Below are 22606 nucleotides of genomic sequence, written 5' to 3'. Positions count from 1 at the left end.
AAGGCAAGTTTCTCTGAGCAGCTGACACCGAAGCTGAGACCTGGAGGGTGAAAGAGACTGTGAGGAAAGACGTGAGGAAATGGGCTCCTGGGAGAGGAGACAGATGGATGGAGCTTTGGGCAAGAAAGACTTGGTGTAGGGAAGTCATCAGGTGTGAGCCACGTTGGAGGGGAATGAGGCCCAGATGGTGTTGGATCTTCAGGGCATGGTGAAGAGTTTATAGATTTTTAGTGCCTTTTAGTGGCTTTTCCATGGACTCCACTCATTGTGTGACTTAATTTGTTTAAATATCTTCTCTTCTGTGAACTGGAGATAGAAATGTTGTCTTCCAAAGAGTTGCCAGGAAACTTAAATGAGATCTATGTATAACACTAGTGCCTTGCACATGTTACCACCTCTCCCCCCAGTTTCTGAGTTAACCCTAAATTATAGCGACTCCGTGTACGTCAGATGAGAACTGTGCTCCAGAGGGTTGTCTGTGGCTGACTTTCCAAAAGTAGATTGCCACACCTTTCTTCCAAGGCACTTGCGGGCAGATTTGAACCTCTTGCATTTCAGATACCAGCTAAGTGCCTAACCATTTTGCAGCACATGATGAGCTCTCCTTTAGAAATACTTCTTACTTTTAGTTACTATCCTTATTCAATATTATTCTCAGTTCCTCAAGGAACAACACCCTAAAATCTCAGTCTGTTCCCCTCCCTACATAGGGTTCTTCCCAGGCCAACTGACTCCCAGAACTGGCCAGACTTTCCCCATAACAAGTCCAGTGTGTGTTGTCTGAGTTTTGCAGGCTCCGAGAGGTGATAAAACAGTGGGTCTCCTGCCACTGCTATGGGCTGGCAGGCATGTGTTCACCTCACCCTGGTTCTCTTATTTTTATATAACTTCATTAATTATTCAGTAGGTATAAAAGTATTTCTGGGTTTGTGTAAAGGCTAAGAGCACAAGGAACACCTGTGTAGCCACTGCTCAGCTTAAATAAGAACGTCACTCTCCCATTTGAAGTCCCCTGTACTCTGGACGCCTCCCTCACCTGAAGCTAACCAAACACTTTCTGAAAATTTGTGTTCATCAATTGCTGTGTGTTATGGTTTTGCCACCTATGTGTACTTGTTGTTGTTGTACCATCGAGTTGGAACTGACTTATAGCTGACGCTCTGGTGGGTTTTTAGAGACAGTTTAATCGCATAGCAGGAGGTTGCCCATCCTTCTCCCACTCTATGTACTTACCGAAGCAAAAGAATGTCTGAAGTTGCATCTTTTGGAACTGCCTGTATAAATGGAGCCATGCTGTAGAGATTCTTCTACCATTTGCTTTTTTCCCCTCATTATTTCCCCGAGATTCATGCATGTTATTGCTGGTGTATAGCATTTCATTGTAGGACTAAATTGCCATTTAATTATTCATTCTCTGGTCCAAGGATATTTGGGTTGTTTCCAATTTTGTCTTCTCTTTTATAAACAGTGTGCTGTGAACATTCCTGCTCGCAGTGGACACACATATGCAGTGGTATAAATTTAGGAGTGGGATCACTGGCTTATAGAATCATGCTACCTTGTTTTCCACGGTTGTCGTAACCTCCTGGTGCGCCCCTCAGCAGGGTGGAAGTGTTCCTGTTACTCTACAGCCTTCTCAATGCCCGTGTTATAAACCTTTTTAATTTATGCTAGTCTGGAAGGTGGTGTCTCATTGTGTTCCCTGGGTTTTCTAGGGTATTTTCCAAAGAGACTATTTTGGGGCTTTGTTGAGGTTAAGAGCCTTATTATTCTCTCTTCTTTAGAATCTGTTTGCCTGCTCACCTCCCACTCCTTCTTATAAAGGTATAGGAGGATACAATTTTATTTCCCCCCCAAAACTGAGCCTCTTCTTTTCTCCTTTAGAATCCCACTCTTTCCCTCCCTCTTCACATTCCTCAGTGACCTCCTCTTCCTGACTCTTTCCATATATCTTTATAAGTTCTCACCCTGTGTCTCTTTGTCATTTGATTTCTAGATTTGAGAAAGGAGTAGTGTAGTGAGGCAGTGTTAATTGCATACTCAACCTCTGGCTATTTTCAACCTCTTTCTTGCATTCTTCCCCTATAGATTCCTAGCTTCTCTTGCAGCTATAAATTGCCACGTAACCCAGTCTTTATTTTTCCAGGCCAATGAAAAATAAAGGGAAATCTAGAAGGCTCCTAGGGGAAAAAATCAATTCTGTCCCTGAGTGAAGGAGCAGAATGGAATGCCTCCCTAGAATGGAATTTTATATATGATAATATGATGTCTGGAGCTGTGACAGTTATCTTGCAACCAATAAGCAATAAATCTGAAGCTGAGACGCTTAGATGTTATAGAAGAAAGATGGTGGTGGTGGGAGATAGAATCTTGGGGGCACTGTGGAATTATTGAACTACTTCTAGAGCAACCTCTTTTCAGACATTTTGCTTTGCTAATTGAATATTTTAATTGCTCGATTTTAAAGTTTAGCAGGTCAAACTCAAGTAAGAGATTACTTGGGAGAAAGGAAGGCCCAGCCCTCTGCATTTGAAAAGCCACAGCCATGTCAACCATAATGAGCAGGATTCTACTGCGAGTCACTGTAAGTCAGAATAGACTTGACCGCAACTGTGCTTGTTTCAATTGCTCAAACCGTATCCGTAGTGTCATTTGTTACCTGCAGACCAGATACCCTGTTTTGCGTTCACTCCTCTCTCTCTCTCTTTCCCCCTTTATTCTGTTCTCTGGTCTCTTTTGTACTGCTCATCCAGATTGTGTTTTCCAAGATCCAGTAATATCATTCCAGCCCAATCCGGTTCCTCTTGAGCTTTCTACAACTCTCGAGACCGTTTACCTGTCTTTGTGGGGGACTCCTCCCTGGGGTTCAGTGATGCTCTAGGCCCATGGTCTCCTCCACATGCCTTCATTCTCTTCTCCTTACACTGACTCCTTCCCTTGAGCTAGTGGCTGAACATGTGCCGCAGCTCAGGAGCTGAGCTTGGCTTTTGACACGAGTTATTTTATCTGCTCCTTACAAAAGCAACTATGAGTTTGCTACTTTTATCCCCATTTTACAGATGTAGAGTCTAAGACTTAAAAAGGCTATGCTGCTTGTTCAGGGTCATTGAGGTAGTAAGGAACACAGCTGTGATTTGAGCACAAATGTCTTTGACTTGAATTGTGGCATCTTAATCCCCTTCTCATCTGTTTTCACACCTCTCCTAATAACAAGTGGCCCAGTCTCATGACATCACTAACTTTTATAGAGCTTTCTCCCTAGTCTTTACCTACAGCCTTGCACTATCCCCTTAGTCCTGAAAGATCACGCTTGCCTCTCCTCTCCCCTTACATCTGGCATGCACAGAGCTTATCTAATTTTCTGCCTTTGTGATTTTCAACTGTGGCATCTCCCAGCCGTGGAGATGGATAGATGACGCTGCCTCTTCTCTGCTCCTCGTTTCTTTATATCTTATGCTCCCCTGAAGCAGCAGCCTTGACAGCTCCATTTTAAATGTTCCTTGAATCTGTCCCTTTGCCGTCATTCTTAGTCAATGACCCACGCTCCCCCACCTGGACTATCACAGCAGCATTGCCCTTTCCCTTCAGTCCCTCCCTCAAACTGCCCCAGGATGGACACGCTGATATGTTGCTACATTGCTCAGGCCCCTCACCATGTTGGCTCTCTCACACGCTCCCCATTGTCCATGCAAGTCAACCCTGGCATTGACCACTCTTTAACACCTGACTCCAACTTTGTTTCTTCTACATAATGTTTTAAATTGACCAGCATGGTCAGCCAGTTGTTGTTGTTAGGTGCTATCAAGTTATATACGACTCATAGGGATCCTATGAACAACAGACCTGAACGCTGTCCTATCCTGTGCCCACATCACACTCTCTGACACACTGGAGCCCATTGCTTCAGTCACTGTGTCAATCCACCTGGTTGAGGTTCTTCCACTCCTTTGCCATCCCTCCACCTTTCCAAGCATGATGTCCTATTTCAAGGAATAACCTTTCCTAGCATGCCCGAAGTATGTGAGACAAAGCTTTGCCCATCCTTGCCTCCAAGGGGCACTCTGGCTGCACCTTCTCCAGGATATCGATCTGTTTGCTCTTTTGGAAGTCCATAGGCTTTCACTCATTTCCAGCTACCTCCCTACCCTAGGCTGCCTTACCTCTTCTGTTATGCGTCAAACACCATGTCCTTCAGGACCAACTTTCCGTCAGGCTAAGAGAAGATTCTAGTCATTAGACCACTGAGATCACACCATCCTCAGCTTTCCCATGGCACCTCTGCAGCCCCTGTCACCTGTTCACTGCATGCTGGTGGCTGAGCCTGGTTTCCGTTACCAGACTGTATAAAGTCCTTTAAGAATGGAACCGTACCTCTCTCTGTGTATGAGGCTCTATACGGGGGAGCTGCTTGGAGGTTTTACACTCTTATGATTCAACCTACCCTCATAAATGAAAATTGATAAATGGTCTACTGTGTTCCAGATGGTAGTTCAGGTGCATTGTGCTTTGGGCTGCTAACCAAAACATTGGTGGTTCAAATGCACCAGATGCTCTATGGGAGAAAGATGAGGCAGTCTCTTCCTATAGAGATTTACAGCTTCAAAACTCAATGGAGAAGGTCATCACGAAGTGGAACCAAATTGACAGCAGAGGGCTTTGGGCTTTGGTAAGTTCCAGGTTTTATTCTAGGCACCAGGAATGAAGTTCGTGCCCTTAAAGGACTTGCGACCTACAGGGAAAGAGCAGGAAATACCCCATATATTTAAAAAATCATGGTTGGTATAGATACTTGTAGTGCATAAAAAGTATTATCTAATCAGGGCTCCTTCTGATCCTGATGCCACATTCCTCTTCGAGTCCAGCTTCTCGAATAATTTGCTTAGCATACAGATTGAATAGGTATGGAGAGAGAATACAACCCTGACACACCTCTTTCTTAATTTTAAACCATACAGTGTTCCCCTGCTCTGTTTGCACAATGGCCTCCTGGTCCAGGTATGTGCCGCATGTGCTCTGGGATTCCCATTCTTCTCAATGTCAGCCACAAATTGGTATGATCTGCACCAATGCCTTTGCATAGTCAGTACAGAACATAGATTCTTCTGGTATTCTCTACTTTCAACCAGGATCCATCTGACTTCAGCAATGATATTCTTAGTTCCACAACCTCTTCTAAATCCTGATTGAACTTCTGCAAGTTCCTTATCTATGTACTGTTCTGTTTTTAAATAATTTTCAGCAGTATTTTGCTTGCATGTGATATTAATTATATTGTTCAATAGTTTCCATATTCTTGGGAATAAGAACAAATATGGATCTCTTCCAATCCATTGGCCAGACAGCTGCCTTCCAAATTTCCTGACATAGACTGGTGAGCATCTCTTAATTGAGACAAGTCTCTTGGTATCCCATGGATTGCTGGGACCTTATTTTTTTGCCAGTGCCTTCAAAGCAGCTTCCACTTCCTCCTTCATTACCATTGGCTCCTGCTCACATGGTACTTTCTGAAATTTTTCAGTGTCATTTATTTTTGGCACAATGAATCTGTGTATTCCCTCCATTTTCTACTGATGCTTTCTGAGTCATTCAATATACTGCCCATAGCATCTTCCAATATTGTAACTCAAGGTTTAAATTTGTTTTCCAGCACTCTCGGCTTGAGAAATGCAGAGCAAGTTCTTCCCTTTTTATTCTTCAACTCTAGCTCTCTGCATATTCCATTATAATACGTTTCTTTGTATCATACAACTGTGCTTCATGGTTTTCAATGGCTGAGTTTTTGAAAGCAGATAACCAAGACTTTCTTCTGCAAAACCTCTGCAGGGACTCAGGCCCCCAGCCTTTCCACTGGAGAAGTCCTCTACTCGAGGAGGGGGACGGAAAATAGCACAAGAATGGACACTTCTTCTGTTTCTTGTTATTTTTAATTTTTATTTTATTATTTTTGTGTGAGTGTACCGTCAAATCAGATCTGACTGGTACAGGAGGAGATTGTCCCTCCTTCCCTGGCAGAGCATCTGGTGGATTCGAACCATGCGCCTCTGGGATTGTAGTTGCAGCTCCTTACCACTAGGCCACCAGAGCTCCCCTTGTTTCTTGTTATAAACCTCTGTTCCTGCAATTGCCAACTAAACACACAAATTTAGATTAAAATAAAAATTGAAATAGTGGGTAGAACAATATTGAGTGGTGAAGGTGGCAGTGTGAACCAAGTTCTCTTCTGCCACTGTGGAAAACAGGACATGGTTTCTAAAGTTAATACCTAAAGACAGAGAACTGCATGCAGGTTCAGTGCTGTAAAGATGACTAGTAGAAGAATTGAAAGCAAAAAATGAAAAAGAGTGAAGAGCTATTTCTTCTAGGGGAAGAGAAAGGACTGAAGTTGGGAAAGCGTAGAATAGAGTAGGCAGACAGACTCTCGCCTTTTATTATAAGCCTTTCTTTATACTTAAATTTTAAAAATTATAAACATGTGTTGCTTTGGTGATTAGAAAAACATAGCCCAGGGGGGTCCACAGGAGGGAGCCTTGGGGGCTTGTGCAAGGAGTGAGGGGGTGGCAAAGAAAGCATATTTGCACCCCTCATCCAAGCCCACTCCCTTTAATCTGCTTTATAGATCTGACTTTTCATGCAAGATTTTGTTTGAACAGAGCGTTCTGCAGCTGAAATTGGTTTGAACTCCATGATCCCTTTTGGCTCTCCTAATTAATTATGCTTTATATGCACCTGGTACCCTTTATGCTCATGCCTATTTACTTCCTCAAAGCATCTCATAATGTATTCATAAGCCTTGCCGCCTTCCCCCAATTGGCTATGGTTTGCAGTGATTGGTGAGATCATTGCCAAGGTTTTGTTCGTGGGGGGGCGGGGGGGGCCTTATGGAAGTGAGGCACTATAGTCAATCATCCAGTGGGTCCTCTCTGTAGCCTTTATTAGGACAGCAGTCCCTGGGCACAGTGGTCACTTTAATGACATAAAAATTTTGGTCAGTAATCACCTAACATCATCTCAGCCTCTGTAGTTTCTCGAAGGACAGCTGTGAATTCCACTTACAGACACTTGCCTCCTACTCTCCTTTTTCCAGTGGAGGAGAGAGAGGGAGAGGGAGAGAGAGAGAAAGAGAGAGACTATGAATGGAGTTAAGAAAAGAAGGCACCTCTTCGTCCCCTCCCATTAGCTTAATCACCTCCTAGTGACGCCACTCCCAGATGTGTGTCATGGTCTAGTTGCTGCAGTTCTATTTTCAGGGTTGGCTCCTTCCACTTGTATTTCCTTGGCTTTCTCTCTCTCTCTCTCTCTCATAGCTGTCAGGTTGGTCTGACTCATGGCTGATCCTCCAGTGAATTCCCAAAGTTGTAACTCGCATGGAAGGAGACTACCCATCTTCCTCGATGGGAGGGGCTGGGGGATTTCACACCACCAGAGAAGCATCATTTTGGAGTTAGCAATGTGACTGTCTATGGAACATACCACCAGAACACCCACTGAGCCTTGTTGCTATTGTTAGGTGCCATGGAGTCAAGTATGACTCATAGTAACCCTATGAACAATGACTTTGAACTTCGCCCTATCTTGAGCCAACCTCACTATCTCTGACACTTCCGACCTCATTGCCACAATCACTGGGTCAATCCATCTCATCCTGGGTCTTCTTCTGCACTGACTCTTTACCTTCCCAAGAACGATGTCTTTCTCCAAGGACTAGTTCCTCCTGGCAACATGCCCAAAATACATGAGACGGAGTTTCAAAATCCTTGCTTCCAAGGAGAGCCTGGTTTCCCCCTCTTTAGGACAAGATGTGTTTGTTCTCTTGGTGGTCCATGATATGTTCAATACTCTTTTCCAGCACCACAACTCAAAGGCATATATCCCTGTTTCTACCTGGCAGCTACTTTGAATTTGAGTTTGCAGAGGTTCTGCATTTCTAGGTCCCTTTAAACCTTCTTGCCATTGCACCCTCTCTTCCTCCATCTTTTTTAATGGAATCTATGCTCATCTTTGAAGGTCTAGCTCAAATATCATTTCATTTATAAAACTTCTGGTCTCCAAGCTGAAGAACCAGCCTGGTCATTACTTAGTTTGATTTTGATTTGCTGGTAGGTTAGCAATATCTTACGGTGATCTTAATGTCTGGTGTACTCAGAACTCAAACCCACTGCCATCAGGTTGGTCCCACTCATAGCGACCCTGGTTTCCGAGGCTGCATATCCTAATGGAAGGAGACTGCCCATCTTTCACACTCACAGCTGTACATTTGAACCACTCGTGACTTGGATTAGCAGTTCAAGTCACTGCAGACGATGTCACCAGATCTCCTTACAGTATGTGTTCAGGAACTGCTCACCGAGTTAGATGAGGTGTCCTTGCTGTTATTTTCTCCACGAGTTAGGAAATCTTGCTGCGCCAGAAGCAAATGACATCTTGGGAAGATCTCAAGAGAGGCAACTTTGTCAATCTTGCCCTGCTTTCCCTCTAAGAGAAGCTTTGAGAGAGGTAGCATCTAGAAGCCACACTTGACCGGATCATCTCCCTCGGGGATCATTAGAGACACCATTGCACAGACTGAGGAACTGAAGCTCAGGGAGTTAGACTTAATATCACGTAGAAAATAGCAGAGCTGAGGTTCAGCTTCATGTCTTGTGACAACAAGGACATTGTTTCTTACCACACACTGCTTTGTGTTCCCCACAAAGGGCTGTGAGGCAACACTGCTTAGAGCTTTCACAGTTCCCTTCTCAAACGTCTATGCAGTTGTTTTTTTCCAGATCCTTGTGCTGAAATAATCTCCCTGTTAGCCTTGCTGGCTTTCTCTTTCTCAGGTTTGCTAGCTCTTTCTTAAGCTCCTCTGTAATCTGCAGGAGTTTGTTTTTTCTCTCATCTCTTTCCAGACTCCATGATTTCTAAATCTTCTACTTGGTATCTTTTTCTGGCTGTGGTCCCCCACCTCCCCTCCTTTTTTTTTTTTTAGACGTTTCAATGCAGCCACAGACTGGAGGATGATAACAGTGAATTTGTTACTGGATCTCCTTTGATGTCATTTTGTGGGTGAACTCATTAATTTATGACAAAAACATCAAAGGGCTAGGCTCTTGCATAGGACTGGATTGTCCCAAGGCAACTAGAAAATAATGATTATTAGTTAGAGAAAAAAATCTCCAAGTCCTTGTTGCCTGCAGAGTTAAAAGTCCATGTGTTTTGAGGGTGAGGACAACCTGCCCTATAACACCCCATTAGAGCCTGAATCAGCAGTGTTAAACTCCATGCACCGGAATGTGGATCCCCTGCCACAGCCATCACTTTGCTGTCTCTAAACCTTGAGGTGTCTGTCCAGGTTGTTATAAAAGCCCTGAGGCAATGTCATAATAAAAGACTGAGGTTATTAAAGTCTCTCTCCCAGCAGAGGAGCTGGGTATTAAAAGAGACCATTCACCCTTGCGTGGATGATCTCAAAGCCCGCTGTAGCGTGCTAGTCCTGTAAAGTCAATGAGAAGGAAGACTCTAGCTGACCCTGGAAAGTGCCAGAACTGGGTTTGGGATCTAACACATTCTATCCATACTGATGGTAGGTGCTTGTTGTGTGCTATACATACTGATCGTGGTGCATGAATGATACCTGCCCAGTTGAAGCCTAAAGACTAGAGAGCAGGTCTTTGCTTCCACTAAAAGTCTCCTAACCACTCACATCTGTAGCTTCTCTGTTATAGTAAGAGCTGTCTGCTCCTCTCCAGGTCCATCCCCTTCATATTTCCTCTAGATCTCATCCCCTGCCCAACTTGCTTCTGCAATTAATTCCTCCCTTTCCTGAGCGACTGGGGCATGCTTATCAGTTCACGAACAGCTCTGTATTTCTCCACCTTAAAAGGAGCCCCCATTTCTCCCATTTCCCCCCTCTTACCACCACCCCACTCTTTGCTTCCCTTTGTAGCAAGCTACTTCAAGAGAGTTGTCTACACTCTGAGGACCTCCACGGCTTCTGTTTCCATTCTGACTTTCAAATGTGCTTTAATCAGGATCTCATCTCCGTGCTTCACTAAAACCAGCTCTTACTAAATCTATGAGTGACCTTCCTGCTGCCAAATGTGCTGGTCATTTCTCAGCCCTCATTTTGTCTTACAATAAGCAACACTCAACATATCTGGTTATATTTTCTTCTTTGAAAAGTTTTCCTTGCTCCTCTCCAGGACACCATTGTCCCTTGGCTCGCCTCCTATTTTATTGGCCACTCTTCTCAAGCTCTTTAGTTCTTAACCCGTAAGTAAGGAAGTGCACAAGCTCAGGCAATGCATGTCTTTTCCAGTGACACCTCCTCCATAGATGATGTCATCCAGTCATGTGGTCTTAAATGCCATTCGTATGATGGTTCCTGAAATTGTACCTCCCATCTCGATGTCTTCTGTGAACCCCAGTTGCCTCTTCCACTTAAATGTATAACATGCTCATTAAACTTCAACCAAAATCAGCTAAACACGATCAAAGCAATGCCCCCAAGGCTGCTCAGTCCCAATCATCCCATCAGTAGATGGCAATTACATTCATCAAGTGGCTCAAAAACTTAGATTCACTTGACTCTTCTTCATATTACACATCCAATCCATCAGTAGGTCCTGCCAACACCTTTAATTTATACCAACATCTATCCACTTCCTACCACCTTAATTAGTCTTGCTGTAGTCTAAGACAAGACTGTCTCTTGTTTGAACTATTCTGACTGACTGATTTATAGCTGACCTTCCAGAGGCTGTAAGTCATAGAGGATTACCCATCCCTCTCTCAAACCACCTCCCTTTGGGTTTGCAGTGCAACTCCTTACTGCTAGGCTTACAGAGCTCCCTGGCTTATTCTAGCAGCCTTCAATGGGTCTCCTCCTGACCCTGAGCAGTTAGAACAATCTCTAAACCTTCTGAGTTTTGCCATTCAATCCTGAAAAGAACCTTAAGGCCCTTCTGTCACACTTGGCTCCTGCGACCTGGCTGGTCTTCGCTTCATCTTCCTTTCTTTTGCCTATTCCAATCTAGTAACACTGATTTCCCTACTGTTTTTTTATTATACCAGGTTCACTGCTGCCTTGGGGCCCTTGTACTCTCCTTTTTGCCTCAATACTCTTACCCAGGTACCTTTGAGCTTCTGCCCAAATTGTACTTTATCAAAGAAAGCTTTTCCTGAATATTCCTTCTAAGATAGCTCCTCCCCACTACACTCTATCTCCTTACCATGCTTTCCTTTTTTCTTAGCAATGACTGCAAGTATACATGTTTTCATACATTATTTATTTGATATTAGTATGTAAGTTCCATAAGAACAGGGTTTTGGGTGGAACCACTGTGGAAGGCGGTGTGGCGCTTTCTCAAAAAGTTGCAAATAGAGATACCATTTGACCCAGCAATTCCACTACTGGCAATATACCCCAAAGAGACCATAACTGCCACCCAAGCAGATATATACACACCCATGTTTTTTGTGGCTTTGTTCACAATAGCAAGGAGTTGGAAAAAACCAAGTGCCCATCAACAAACAAATGGATAGAGAAGCTGTGGTGTATTCACACAATGGAATACTACACTGCATTGAAAAATAAGGAACTCATGCAATATTATTAAAAATGGGTGACCCTGGAGGACATTATGCTGAGTGAAATATCCCAGTCACATAGGGACAAATGCTGCATATGCCTCTGTTGTAAAACAGAACTGACATCGGGGTTGGGGGGAGACTGAGAAAGATGGGATAAATAATGTATACTGCATTGAAACAGATGAGGGAGAAAACTGTTTTAAAGGGATATGTGAGTAGGTATTATTCTTATGACAGGAGTCCAGAACGAAGGCTGCATAGTGGAGTGGACCTGGGGGGAGGGATTGTAAAACAATGAAAGAATTTTTCTTTTACTTTTCAAAGAGAAGAGTGTACTGGGGAGGTGGGGGCAGGGAGAAAAGTGCAACAATGAATGAATGGAAATCCAAAGTCACTGTAAATTTTAATTAAGATTAATAATAATAAAAAAAATTAAGAAAAAGAACAGGGTTTTGGATATTTGCTCCATGCTGCATCCCAAGCTCCAAGAATAGTGGCTGAAACATAGTGGGTATTTAACAAATATGATAGTGAAATGAATTTATCAGATAGACTCACCCAAATCTCTAGTCATCAGGTGAAGAAATGGTTTGCAGATGATTGTCTAATGAATATGTTCATAATCAGGTTGGAAGGACTGTGCAAGGTATGTGTGAGGATCTTCATGCTGTACATTTATTTATTACCAGTGATCATCCTGGGGACCACAGATATTTTTCAGTGTATTAATACCAAATCATTTCTTAAACTGGAAAGGGGAATGAAATAATCAGCCTTTGACTTGTCCTTCATGTCATATAACCTCTTTAGGTCTCCATGATATAAGTAGTTAGAGAGGTGGTCACTTCACTGCCAACAGATGGTCTGTAAATGCTGGAATGAGTCTGTATCATTAAAAGGATCAACTCCAGACTCTAGAATCTGACTTCCTGGGGTTTGAGTCCTGCTTCTACTTTTCACAAGCCAATGTGACCTAGGCCAATTTAATATTACCCTATGTGTATACAGAATGGGAATATAAAGGATAATAATGGTATTCAATTAAAAAAACAATTCTAAGAGTACACTTGACCTGACAGCACTTAACAACCACAACAAAACAAACTGTGTAGCACAGGTCTGGCACATAGAGAGTGCTCAACAAATGTTAGATATTAAAAATGAAAAGTCATGGGGAAATTTTAAAGGGTCATAGCTGTTGAACGGTTTTGTGGGAATAAGCAATTCCAGACCATTAGAAGATTGAATGAACATTTATTTTAAAATGTTACTAAATTTTTCCATCTATTAATAAAGCTGTGGTGCTGGAGAAGAGTATTAAGTGTACCATGGACTGCCAAGAAAACAAACAGATTCATCTTGGAGAGGACTAAACCAAGCAACTCCTTGGAGGCAAGGATTCTGGGGCTTCGTCTGACATACTTTGGGCATGTTGCCAGGAGGGATGGGTCCTTGGAGAGGGACATCATGCTTGGGAGGGTGGAGGGATGGCGCAGGAGGGGAAGACCTTCTATGAGATGGATTGATTCAGTGACTGGGGTAATCGGGATGGGTGTGTCAGAGGCAGTGAGATTGGCACAGGATAGAGCAGGGTTTAGGGCTGTTCGCTATGAGTTGCAAACGACTCAACGGCACATAACAACAACAACAATTAATAAAGCAAGTATGGTGAAATGATAAGAATTGCTGAAGCTCAGTAGATAGTATAAAGAGAGCTTATTGCACCATATTTCTAATTATTCTATAGAAATTTTTTAAAAATTGAAGGAAAAAAAGGGAAGGACTGTAGAAGTAGTCTCATGAAGTCTACACTCATCTTTTAGAATCAAGAACTGCGGAGCCAGAGGTGAGTTATGGGCCCGGAGTCATATGGCTGGGGAAGGCCAAGTGAGAACCCACACTCCTGGCTCTCTGTATCACCCTCTGTGTGGGTTGTGCTGGTCACTCTCCAGCAGCAGGGTCTGCATGTGCACACAGGGATCTCCTCAAAGAGATCGAACAAAGAGTATTATGAACGTGCAAAAGCAAGAGTGGATTGTCCAATAAGCAAGGTGAGAATGGACTTCCTTGACCTTACCCACTAGCCTGAACAAAAAATTTCACACGTTTCCCCACCACATGTGAAACTATTCAGAGCTGACAAATGAGTTTCACTACAGATTAATACGCACAGGTTTGCCCTATTTGCCTTGCTTATTGGGTACCTTGTCCCTGTTAGAGATGGTAAATTTGAAAAGAGGTTTTGAATCTGGAGAAAGTTAGTGTGGGTTGGCAGAGAGATACGTACTTAAGCAAATAGATGATCTAGATGGAAGATGTAATGCCAAAACTATGAAGGAAGCAGCGTCCTCTCCCACCGCCAGACTTGTGAACAGGGCCAGACTTCCATCCTCCGGAAGTGAGTGGATTGGTTTGGCACCACCTGCTTGTGGTTTTGAGTTGTGGTCACTCGGGTGTGTAAGTGTGTGTAAACTCTTGGATTTCAGAGCAAGAAGAATGGGAGGGGGGGGAGGGCGGAGGCAGAGGGCAAGGCCAGAAGGCACAGCAAGGAGAGAATGATTTCAATTCTGGAGGGCTCTGAGAAGGGATCCCCAAGTATTGCTGAGGCTGAAATGCAGATACATTTTTTCTGAGTTCTGCAACATCCTCCTCTAGAGCATGGGGTTCAAGGCAGAGAAGAGGGAAGGGGAGAGGCGAGAACGTCTATGCAAGCTCTGTGTGTGTATATATTTGTGTGTGTGTGAGTTGCACACAGAAGAAACTGGAAGAGGAAAAAAATACAGGGGGAAATTCCGGGTAGGGTTGGGGGGTGGGCAAGAGGGTAAAGAGGACGCACCTGGGGGCCTGCGAGGCCGTCTGGGACCTGTCCGCCCCGCAGGTTTGACTTTCTTGTCTCTGAAGCACGCAGCCTCCCTATTTTCCTGGGCGCCAAGTCCCGGGAGGCCGCGGTAGAGCGCAGAGCGCGTGTGCTCCGGGTAGGGGGAAGGGCAGGTGGGAGAGGCGGGGCCTCGGGCTGGGCGGGAGCTGGGCCTCCGGCCGCGGGCGGGGCTCCTCCGGCGGGGCGCGGGAGTCTGGGGGACCCGCTTCCCCCTCTCCGCCCGCGGAGGCGCCTGGCCCCTCCTCCCCCCGCCGCCCCCACTCTTGCCGCGGCTGTCAGAGATAAACCGAGCGGTTGCCTGCAGGAGCAGCAGCAGTGGGCGATCCGGCCGCGAAGAGCCCCAGGCGCGGCCTCGCCTCCCCGGCCTGGCTCGCCGGTCAGTACCGCGGACAGCACAGCGCGCCTCGGCGGGACCTCGCTGCCTGACCGCCCACCAGTGCGTCTGAGCCCCGGCCTGCGGCGTCTGTATCAGCACCGCGGACAGCGCCCCGGGCCCCACCTGGCCGCGGCCCCTGGCCCACCACTCCCCGCGTCAGCACCGTGGACAGTCCCCTCCCTCGCCCTCCTGGCTGCGGGCTGCAAGCTGGAACATGGCCACCGAGGTAGGGGGCTGAGCAAGTAGCCCGCAGGCAGTGCTGACTGCAGGAACAAATCCCCGCTAGGGGCAGACGGGGCGGGAGAGGAAGGCGGGGGTGGGATGGGGTGGTTCCCTGGGTGGGATCCGGAGGAAGAGGGGTGGGGGGTGCGGGGGAGAGGCAGGGGCTCTTCCTGAGGGCTCAGATCTGATCCCTGGCCTGACAGTCCTTCCCATGTCCCACCTGAACCCCAAAGCTGCCCGCGCCACTTGTTGGCTCTGCGGCTGAGATTTCTCCAGGGCCCCAGGTTGGGATTTCCTCTTGACTTGCCCTGCACTGTAAGTCCTGAGCCTTTCCCTAGAGAGCTGGGGATATACGCGTGTGTAAGTGTGTACAAGGGAAGGCCGGCCAGCCACTGTTGCTATGCAGTGCTGTCATCCAGCTCCTGAATCCAAAACCTTTGCAAAGTGATGAAAGATGGATATCTGCATTTCCTTCTGGAGTGGGAGGGGGAGAAAGGTAATCTCAGGCCAAGAACAAAATGGTTAGTTTTAATGGGTTGCTTGCAGTGACCCCGACTTTGGCACATCCTTCTTTGTCACACCATTTGAATCTCCTGTCTTGGGATGTACATATTTCCCCTGTGTATGATGGGAGGTGCTGCTGTCTCCGGGTGGTGCCTATGGGCGTGTCACCTTCAAAGGACTTGATGATTGAACCAAGGAACCTGGGCAGAATTACTCACTCTACTCCTAGGGGCGTCTCATCACCACCACCACCTCATTTTATGAGGGAGGTGGGCAATCGGCATTGTGCCCACTTTCTAAGTGGTAAAACTAACCTATAAAGAAGGGGAGGACCTTTCTGATGCTCACACAGCGTGTTGGCAGCAAAGCAGAAAGTTTCTTTTCATTTCTAGAGTGAAATGCAGGGTACCAGGGTCTTCCCAGTTCTGACGTGGATCTCCTTTGTGGCTTTCCTCTATTTCCAGCTCGATTGAAACATAAGACCAGGAGGAGAGCAGAGGCTTTTGAACGATTCTGTGCAGTGCCTCTGGGCATCCTGGTGAGCAGCGTGACATCAATACCAAGTGTTATTGTTATTATTCTGCAGTCGTAGTCACTACAGAACAAGGTGTCATTGCTTGGCTTCACTCAGCTTCCTGAGAAGGCATGGGTTAGCTAGGATGAGCATCCATCCCTTTGAGAACGCAAACTCTGAGCAGACAGAGACCCAGGGACCTTGGATTAGAGAGTGCAGGAATGGTGAGTTCCCAGAAACTGCCAAAGACACTGAAACGAGCCAGAAGAACAAAGAGAGAAATAGCCAAGGAGCTGGTCACCTTCCAGATAAAGCTGCCAGACTGCAGCAGAAGCTGCTCATATAAAGGAGACGCTTCAGCCATGGGCCAGCAGTGTGAGCAGGGAGGCCATCTCTCGTGATGTGATGTGATCTGACAGAGTGCAAGAGGCCCATCTGTCCCAGCATCTCTCCCTCATGGGGCAATGATGGTCCACAGATTCCAACCACTGTGCTCACATCTCTAGGTTGAGGCACTGCTTCTAGGAAGCTGCTGTTAGGTGTGCATGGCTCTCCTCTGGGAGAGGCTCTGCTCATAATGCCTCTGTGGTTACAGCACTTTCCAGTGTAAAAAGCAATGTCACGTGTGTGCTCTCCTTTGAGGCTTAAGGCAACCCTATGAAGTGGGCAAGGATGGTATTATTAAACCCAATTAAAAGGGGAGACAACTGAGACTCAGTAGCTTACCTGAGTCCTGTGAAAGAGCCAAGGAAGGCATCATTATCTTATTTTACAGGTGATGCAACTGGAGCCCAGTGACTTAGTCAAGAAAATGTGACTGTAAAGTGGCAAGTTTAGGATTAGAACTTGAGTCTTCTGCTTCTCTGGCTAGTGCTTTTTTTTTTAAAAAAAACCAAACCAACAAACCCCCACAAACTACTTACAGTTGTTTTTTTTGTTTGTTTGTTTGCGTTTTAATCCAATTAGCCAGTTGTGTTGCCTAATAGAAAGATGAGTGCTAGGGTTCTTCATGTAGGGATTTTAATGGAATAAGAGTCATAAAGGAGGCCAGGAAAGCTGGAGCAGGGTGACCCAGGGACCCTTAACTGCTCTGATTTAGTAAACTTGAGGGGAGAATCACTCAGAGGCATAACCAAAAGGCCAACGAAGAAGCCAAGGAAGATAGGAGCTGAGGACAATCATAGCCCATTCTGGAATTTGTCCTTCAGCCAGTGCTGATGGTCGTACCAGTGGAGGAAGCCTTTTTCCAGTCAAAGCACAGGATTCGTGTATTATATGGGCTGTAGGATGAGTCATTGATTTCCCCTATGCTCTTTTTAATATTTGTTGTTGTTGTGTGTTGTGAGAACAAACCCATAGCTGACCCTCCAGTGGGTTTTTAGAAGCAGTAAATTACACACCACCACCAGAGCTCCCTACTCGTATTTGATAAAAATTACCAGGAGAAACCTGTTGGCCTAGTGGTAAAGAGCTGCACTGCCAACCCAAAAGCATGTGGTTCAAATCCACCAGCTGCTAAGCAGGGACAAAGATTGGTAACCTCCTCACATGTGATAATACAGCCTCTGAAAACCCACTGGAGGGTAGGTTTTGACTAGATGGCACATAACAACAACTTGGTAAAAATTACCAGGAGAAAAATCACACTTCAAACTCCTATGGCTGTTCCTTTGGAATTCTGAATTAAGAAAAAAAATCCTCAGCTATAGTAGAGTATGTGTGTGCGTGTGTGTGTGTGTGTAAAGGGGCACAGTGAATGAGAAAAAGTCTTGGATGGAAGTCATGGATACCAGATCCTTTCTTTTCCCTAACTTCTATTTAGAAGTTAGCATTAGGGGAAAGTGTGTTTGAGGAACTCGGAGGAGGGACAAGGCACTGACCTCATTTGGAAGGCTGCAGCGAGCCCATTTCCTGAATGTGTGTCACTGGGAGCAGGGACTGACCCAGGAATCAGTCCAGATCACAATGGTCAGTTGGGAGGGGCTCTCTGAATGGTAGAGTTCTGGCCCTTAAGAGATTCCTAAAGGCATCCAAACTGCATTATCCCATCAGGACACTGATCTCAGGCATAGAATGAACTGCCAGCAGAGAATGGGCTGGGCTTGGCTCCTGGTTCAGGTTGAGAAGGGAAGTCTGTGCCTGGTCATTGTCCATCCTGAGATCTGTCCTGGTTACCTGTAAGCTTCCTGTTCATCTTCACCATAACTAGTGGGACCCAGAGGGTTCTTCAACTTAATCCGATTCTCCAGCTGAAGACTCAAATGCATCCTAAAAAATTATTTCAAGTCAAACCCAAACCACTGCTATCAAGTCAATTCTTACTCATAACAACACTGGGACAGAGTAGAATTGCCCCCTCCCCATGGAATGAGATTGTTTTCAAGGAGGATGTAATGTGTGTTCAATTGCAACTTCCTGTTTATCTTGGTGTAATAGCCTAGGAATGCTCTTGCGTCCTCCAGTGCTTGTTCCTCTCAGCCAGCCAGGTTGACTGTGGTGGGTATGAGACTAAATGTCTGGCAGGTCTTACTCTTCATCGGGGCAGCCTTCCCCTCCCTGCCCCACTGCAGTCTGAAAATTGATGCCAACAATTTTGCCACTGATTTTCTCTTTCTTTCTCGTGAAATGTCTCTTGGTCCTAACTTACCCAGCAGTTAAGAGGTCAGCAGATGGTGATGGAGAGGATTGAGGAAGGTGAGAAGTAAATGAGAAGCAGATCTTTAGATCAATTAAGAAAGGCCAAAAAAAAGAAAAGAAAAAAGAAAGGCCTGGGGAGGGGCTTGGGGTGGAAGGCTCTGAGAGAGGATCTTCTTTTAAGACTTGAGAGCATCATGAGTCTCTGATAAAGACTACACTAGCTTCCTGGAAGCGAAATAGCTAGCAGGGAGCCTGAAGCCTAGCTCAAGCTCTGGCCAAGAGCTCCTGCCACGGCTTTCCTTATTCAGAGATCCTAAACTGGCAGCTCTAGGGAACTCTAGTGGTAAGGATGGTCTAGTGGTAAGGAGCTGCTCTGTCAGCCCAGAGGTGCACGGTTCAAGACCACTAGCTACTCCAAGGGAGAAAGATGGGCAACCTCCTCCTGTGCAGTTTACAGCCTCTGAAAACCCACTAGAGAGTCAGCTATGAGTTGGTTTTGAGTTGACAGCACACAGCAACGAATGGGCAGCTTCAGGACTGAATCTCTTGTCTGCACATGTGCCTTTCTTGGGTGTTCTTAGCACTCACACATTTTAGACATTTCTAAATCAGGACATCTCACATTGAGAAACTATATTTATAGCTTCCCCTGAAAAAACCAGAAGTGCTAACAACCTAGGTTCACATTCTCACATGGCATTCACTGATCAACTGCCTTTGCAGGAGAGGGCATGAGCTTTCTAATTAGCTGCTGTCTCCACCGGGCCCATTTCAGTGCATAGCCCTGTAAACAGTTACACTCCTAAGCCCTAAGAAGGCCTCTGGAATGCCAGAGCTGGGAGAAGTTTCAGAGATTACCTCGTCCCAACTTTCTGTCTTCTAATTGAGGAAATGGAGGCCAAAAAGGGAAAGAATCTCCCCGAACTAGCCCCTAGATCTCCTGTTCTCAGCCGTCACCATGGGCACCTCACAGTTGTGCTATAGATAAGAGGGTCAGAAGAGCCAGCCTTGTCTTAAATGCTGCTCTTCAGTAACTGTACTCGGGTTAGTGAGATGTGTGTTCTATGTAGAATTGGGGGGGGGGGGATGAAAGCTCCTGACTATAAAATGCACCTGATCACCTCTTGGAAACTCCCCAAGATGCCACCAACACTTTCCAGGGAGCGAAGGTGATCCCTAGTCACCCACACCCAAGACAGTGTTCAAAGGCTCAGGATATGGTTGGGACTAGAAAGGGTGTTGACATCTCCCATTCTGGCTACTTGAGAAGCCATGGGTCAAACAAAGCCAAGAGGGAAAGGGACTGTATAATTTCGGCTAACTCTGCTTTTGAATAGATTCTGACACATTCCCTGTAGGATAGAGTAGAACCACCGTCCAGGCTTTCCAAGGCTGGGAATCTTTGGGAAGCAGGTGCTCACATCTTTTCTGTTATGGACTGGCTGGTGGCTTCAAACTGCTGACTTTCGGTTAACAGCTGAGTACTCAACCACTTTGTCGTCAGGGTTTAAATCTCAGTGGTTTAATACAATGGAGATTCATTTTCTGCTGAGCAGAGGCTCAGGTGGATATTCCTGATCAGGGACGGTTCTCCTCCAGGCAGGGATTCAGGGACCCGGGCTCTTTGCAGTGTATGGTTCCACCAAGGGGGAAAGAACATAGAAAAGTGGTAGGTTTTATGGGTTCAGCCTTTACATGGCATGAACCTCTTCTACTCATTCCCATGACTACACCTAACTGCAAGAGATGTTGGGCATGAATCTCGTTATTAATCTAGTTGTATGCTTGGGGAAGAAGTAATAGTTGTAGACATCTAGGAAGTCTCTAGAGAGACATTGTGTGTGTGTATGGTGTGTTTAAGCAGGGACGAAGGATACGGTTGGAGGGAAGTTGAGTCCTTGTCAGAAGGGTTGGAGCACTGCCCTTTCTGTCTCTCTCTTGGCTTAGATGTACTTATTGAATCAGAATTAACATGATAGCAACTGACAACAACAAAGATAAGCATTTCTTCAATTGTACTCCCAACCTAACCTCCACCACTCGCCATCAATCTCTCCCAAGGCTGCAGAAATGAGTTTCCTAAGGCAAACCAAGGGAGTGCATCCTCAAGATCAATTGACTTAAAATTGATACGAATTGAAAGGTGGATGAAGGCTCTAGCTCATTCCTTTCTTTAGAAAACATATGATTATGAACCCTTAACCAGTTCAGCCACAACAACCACCAGATAGCATATATGTTAAAAATGACTTCTATTCCCAAAGGATTCTTTTCAGCTACAATGTCGTTGTTATTATTGTTATTGTTAGGTGTTATCCAATCGAGTACAACTCTTAGCACCCTGATGAACAACAGATGTAAACCCTGCTCTCTCCTGTGCTGTCAGCATCTCTGACACACTTGAGCCCACTGCTGCAGTCACTGTCAGTTCATCTCATCGAGAGTGGTCTTCTCTTTCGTTGACCCTCCACATTTCAGCTATAATAGGATCCTCGTATATGTCAAAGGGACTTCAGTTAAGACTCTGATTAGAGGAATCAAGGAATATTAAGACTAGAAGAGCATTTATAGATTATTTAATCCAATCATGATACTTTGGGATCGCATTTCTTATATAAAACAAGGCTCACTCAGAGTAGCAAAGTCTCAAATTGTACTTTTCTATTTCCTGGTCTTTCACCACCTTGATCCACTAATTCTCTGCTCTTTCTAACCTATTGACAGCTTTTCTTCTATTTCTTCTTAAGCAAGTTCAAGTATCTTCCATCTTTAATCCCCAACAGAAACCCGCTTCCAGCTACTTGTGATCTACCTTTTGGCTTCCTCTACACTCTCGCCTCCCACCTCTCTTGCTAATCTCTAAACCATCTCCAGTCTTGTTGTAATCTGCCCCCCAGCCTTGAAGAAAGTTCTCTGCTATCATATTTTTTTTCCCTTTTTGTCTGAGTTGCCTTTTCTTCCCTATATTTACCCAGTGTTTTCCTGTTGGCCACTGGTAACTCCTGGCCTGCCTTTCTGACTTAACATGGGATTCAACAAGCATTTTCTGAGTGTTTTCTAGGCAAGATGCTACTTCTTCGTAGCATTTATCACAGTCTAATTAATTATATATTTACTTGTCTTTCTCCCTGGAGCTCACAGACTGTCTTCTGCTCTGTGTCCCCAGAGCCTGGCAATAGTAGGGACTCAATAAATGACAGCTGGGCGATGGAACAGATTAATCTTAATTACACAGGATGATCTAGCAGAGTTTTTTCACTCTGCCTTTGAGGCTCAGTTCCCATCCTAGTTCCAGTGGTTGGAATGCTGGAAAAAGGGGGCCCATTCTCCAGAGAAATTGAACCCACTTCCCACAAATGCTAGAGTCTATGGTAATGTCAAATCCACAGGTGGGCAAAGGGATAGAAATTGCCCCACTTTTTCCGTTCAGAGAAAGATAGTCCTTCAAGTTCTGTCCTCAATCCACTCAATCATTTTTGGGTAATTTTGGACACTCATGGGCCCGTCCTTTCCTTGTACTGGACATGGAAATAATATATAGTTCTCCCTGGTCAGAGCCAAAACTTGGCTTGAACCTGAATTATCCTCCAAGTTCATGGCTACATCAACCACTAACTCTGCTGTTACACTTTCTCCCCTTCTCCCAACCTCACTGTAAGTTTTAATCAGCAACCTCTGAAGTCTTGCTCGTCAAAGGTAGGGCCTGACAAATTGGAAATACTTGATGATTGCTCAGTGAATAAAGGATCAGAGAAGGGGAGGAAGGGAAGTGTCTGAACTGGTCACCAAAAGGTCTTTTTTCTCTTATTCCTGAGGTTCCAGGACCTCTCAGCTTGCTTCAGCTTTGGCCTTGCTTCAGGCTTTTGCTAGAATTCTCTGGGATAGCTCAAGGCCTCTTCTCATC

The 22606-nt window shown here is 45.3% G+C and overlaps 1 protein-coding gene across 1 annotated transcript in view; it reads left to right on the top strand.

The window, feature by feature from the left end:
* LOC102851036 overlaps nt 1–22606 on the top strand; it is a 32345-nt gene that overhangs the window by 2647 nt on the left and 7092 nt on the right. Inside the window, exon 2 of the mRNA XM_006880199.1 lies at nt 14450–15051. Coding sequence (XP_006880261.1) covers nt 14450–15051 — 602 coding nt within the window. The remainder of the gene's footprint in view (nt 1–14449; nt 15052–22606) is intronic.

This window comes from Elephantulus edwardii, unplaced genomic scaffold, assembly GCF_000299155.1.
Source record: "Elephantulus edwardii isolate Elephantulus edwardi_28Jun2011 unplaced genomic scaffold, EleEdw1.0 scaffold00006, whole genome shotgun sequence".
In the NCBI taxonomy this organism is placed as follows: domain Eukaryota; kingdom Metazoa; phylum Chordata; class Mammalia; order Macroscelidea; family Macroscelididae; genus Elephantulus; species Elephantulus edwardii.
The sequence above is the reverse complement of the archived record's forward strand: the minus strand, read 5'-3'. Positions and strand labels throughout refer to the sequence as shown.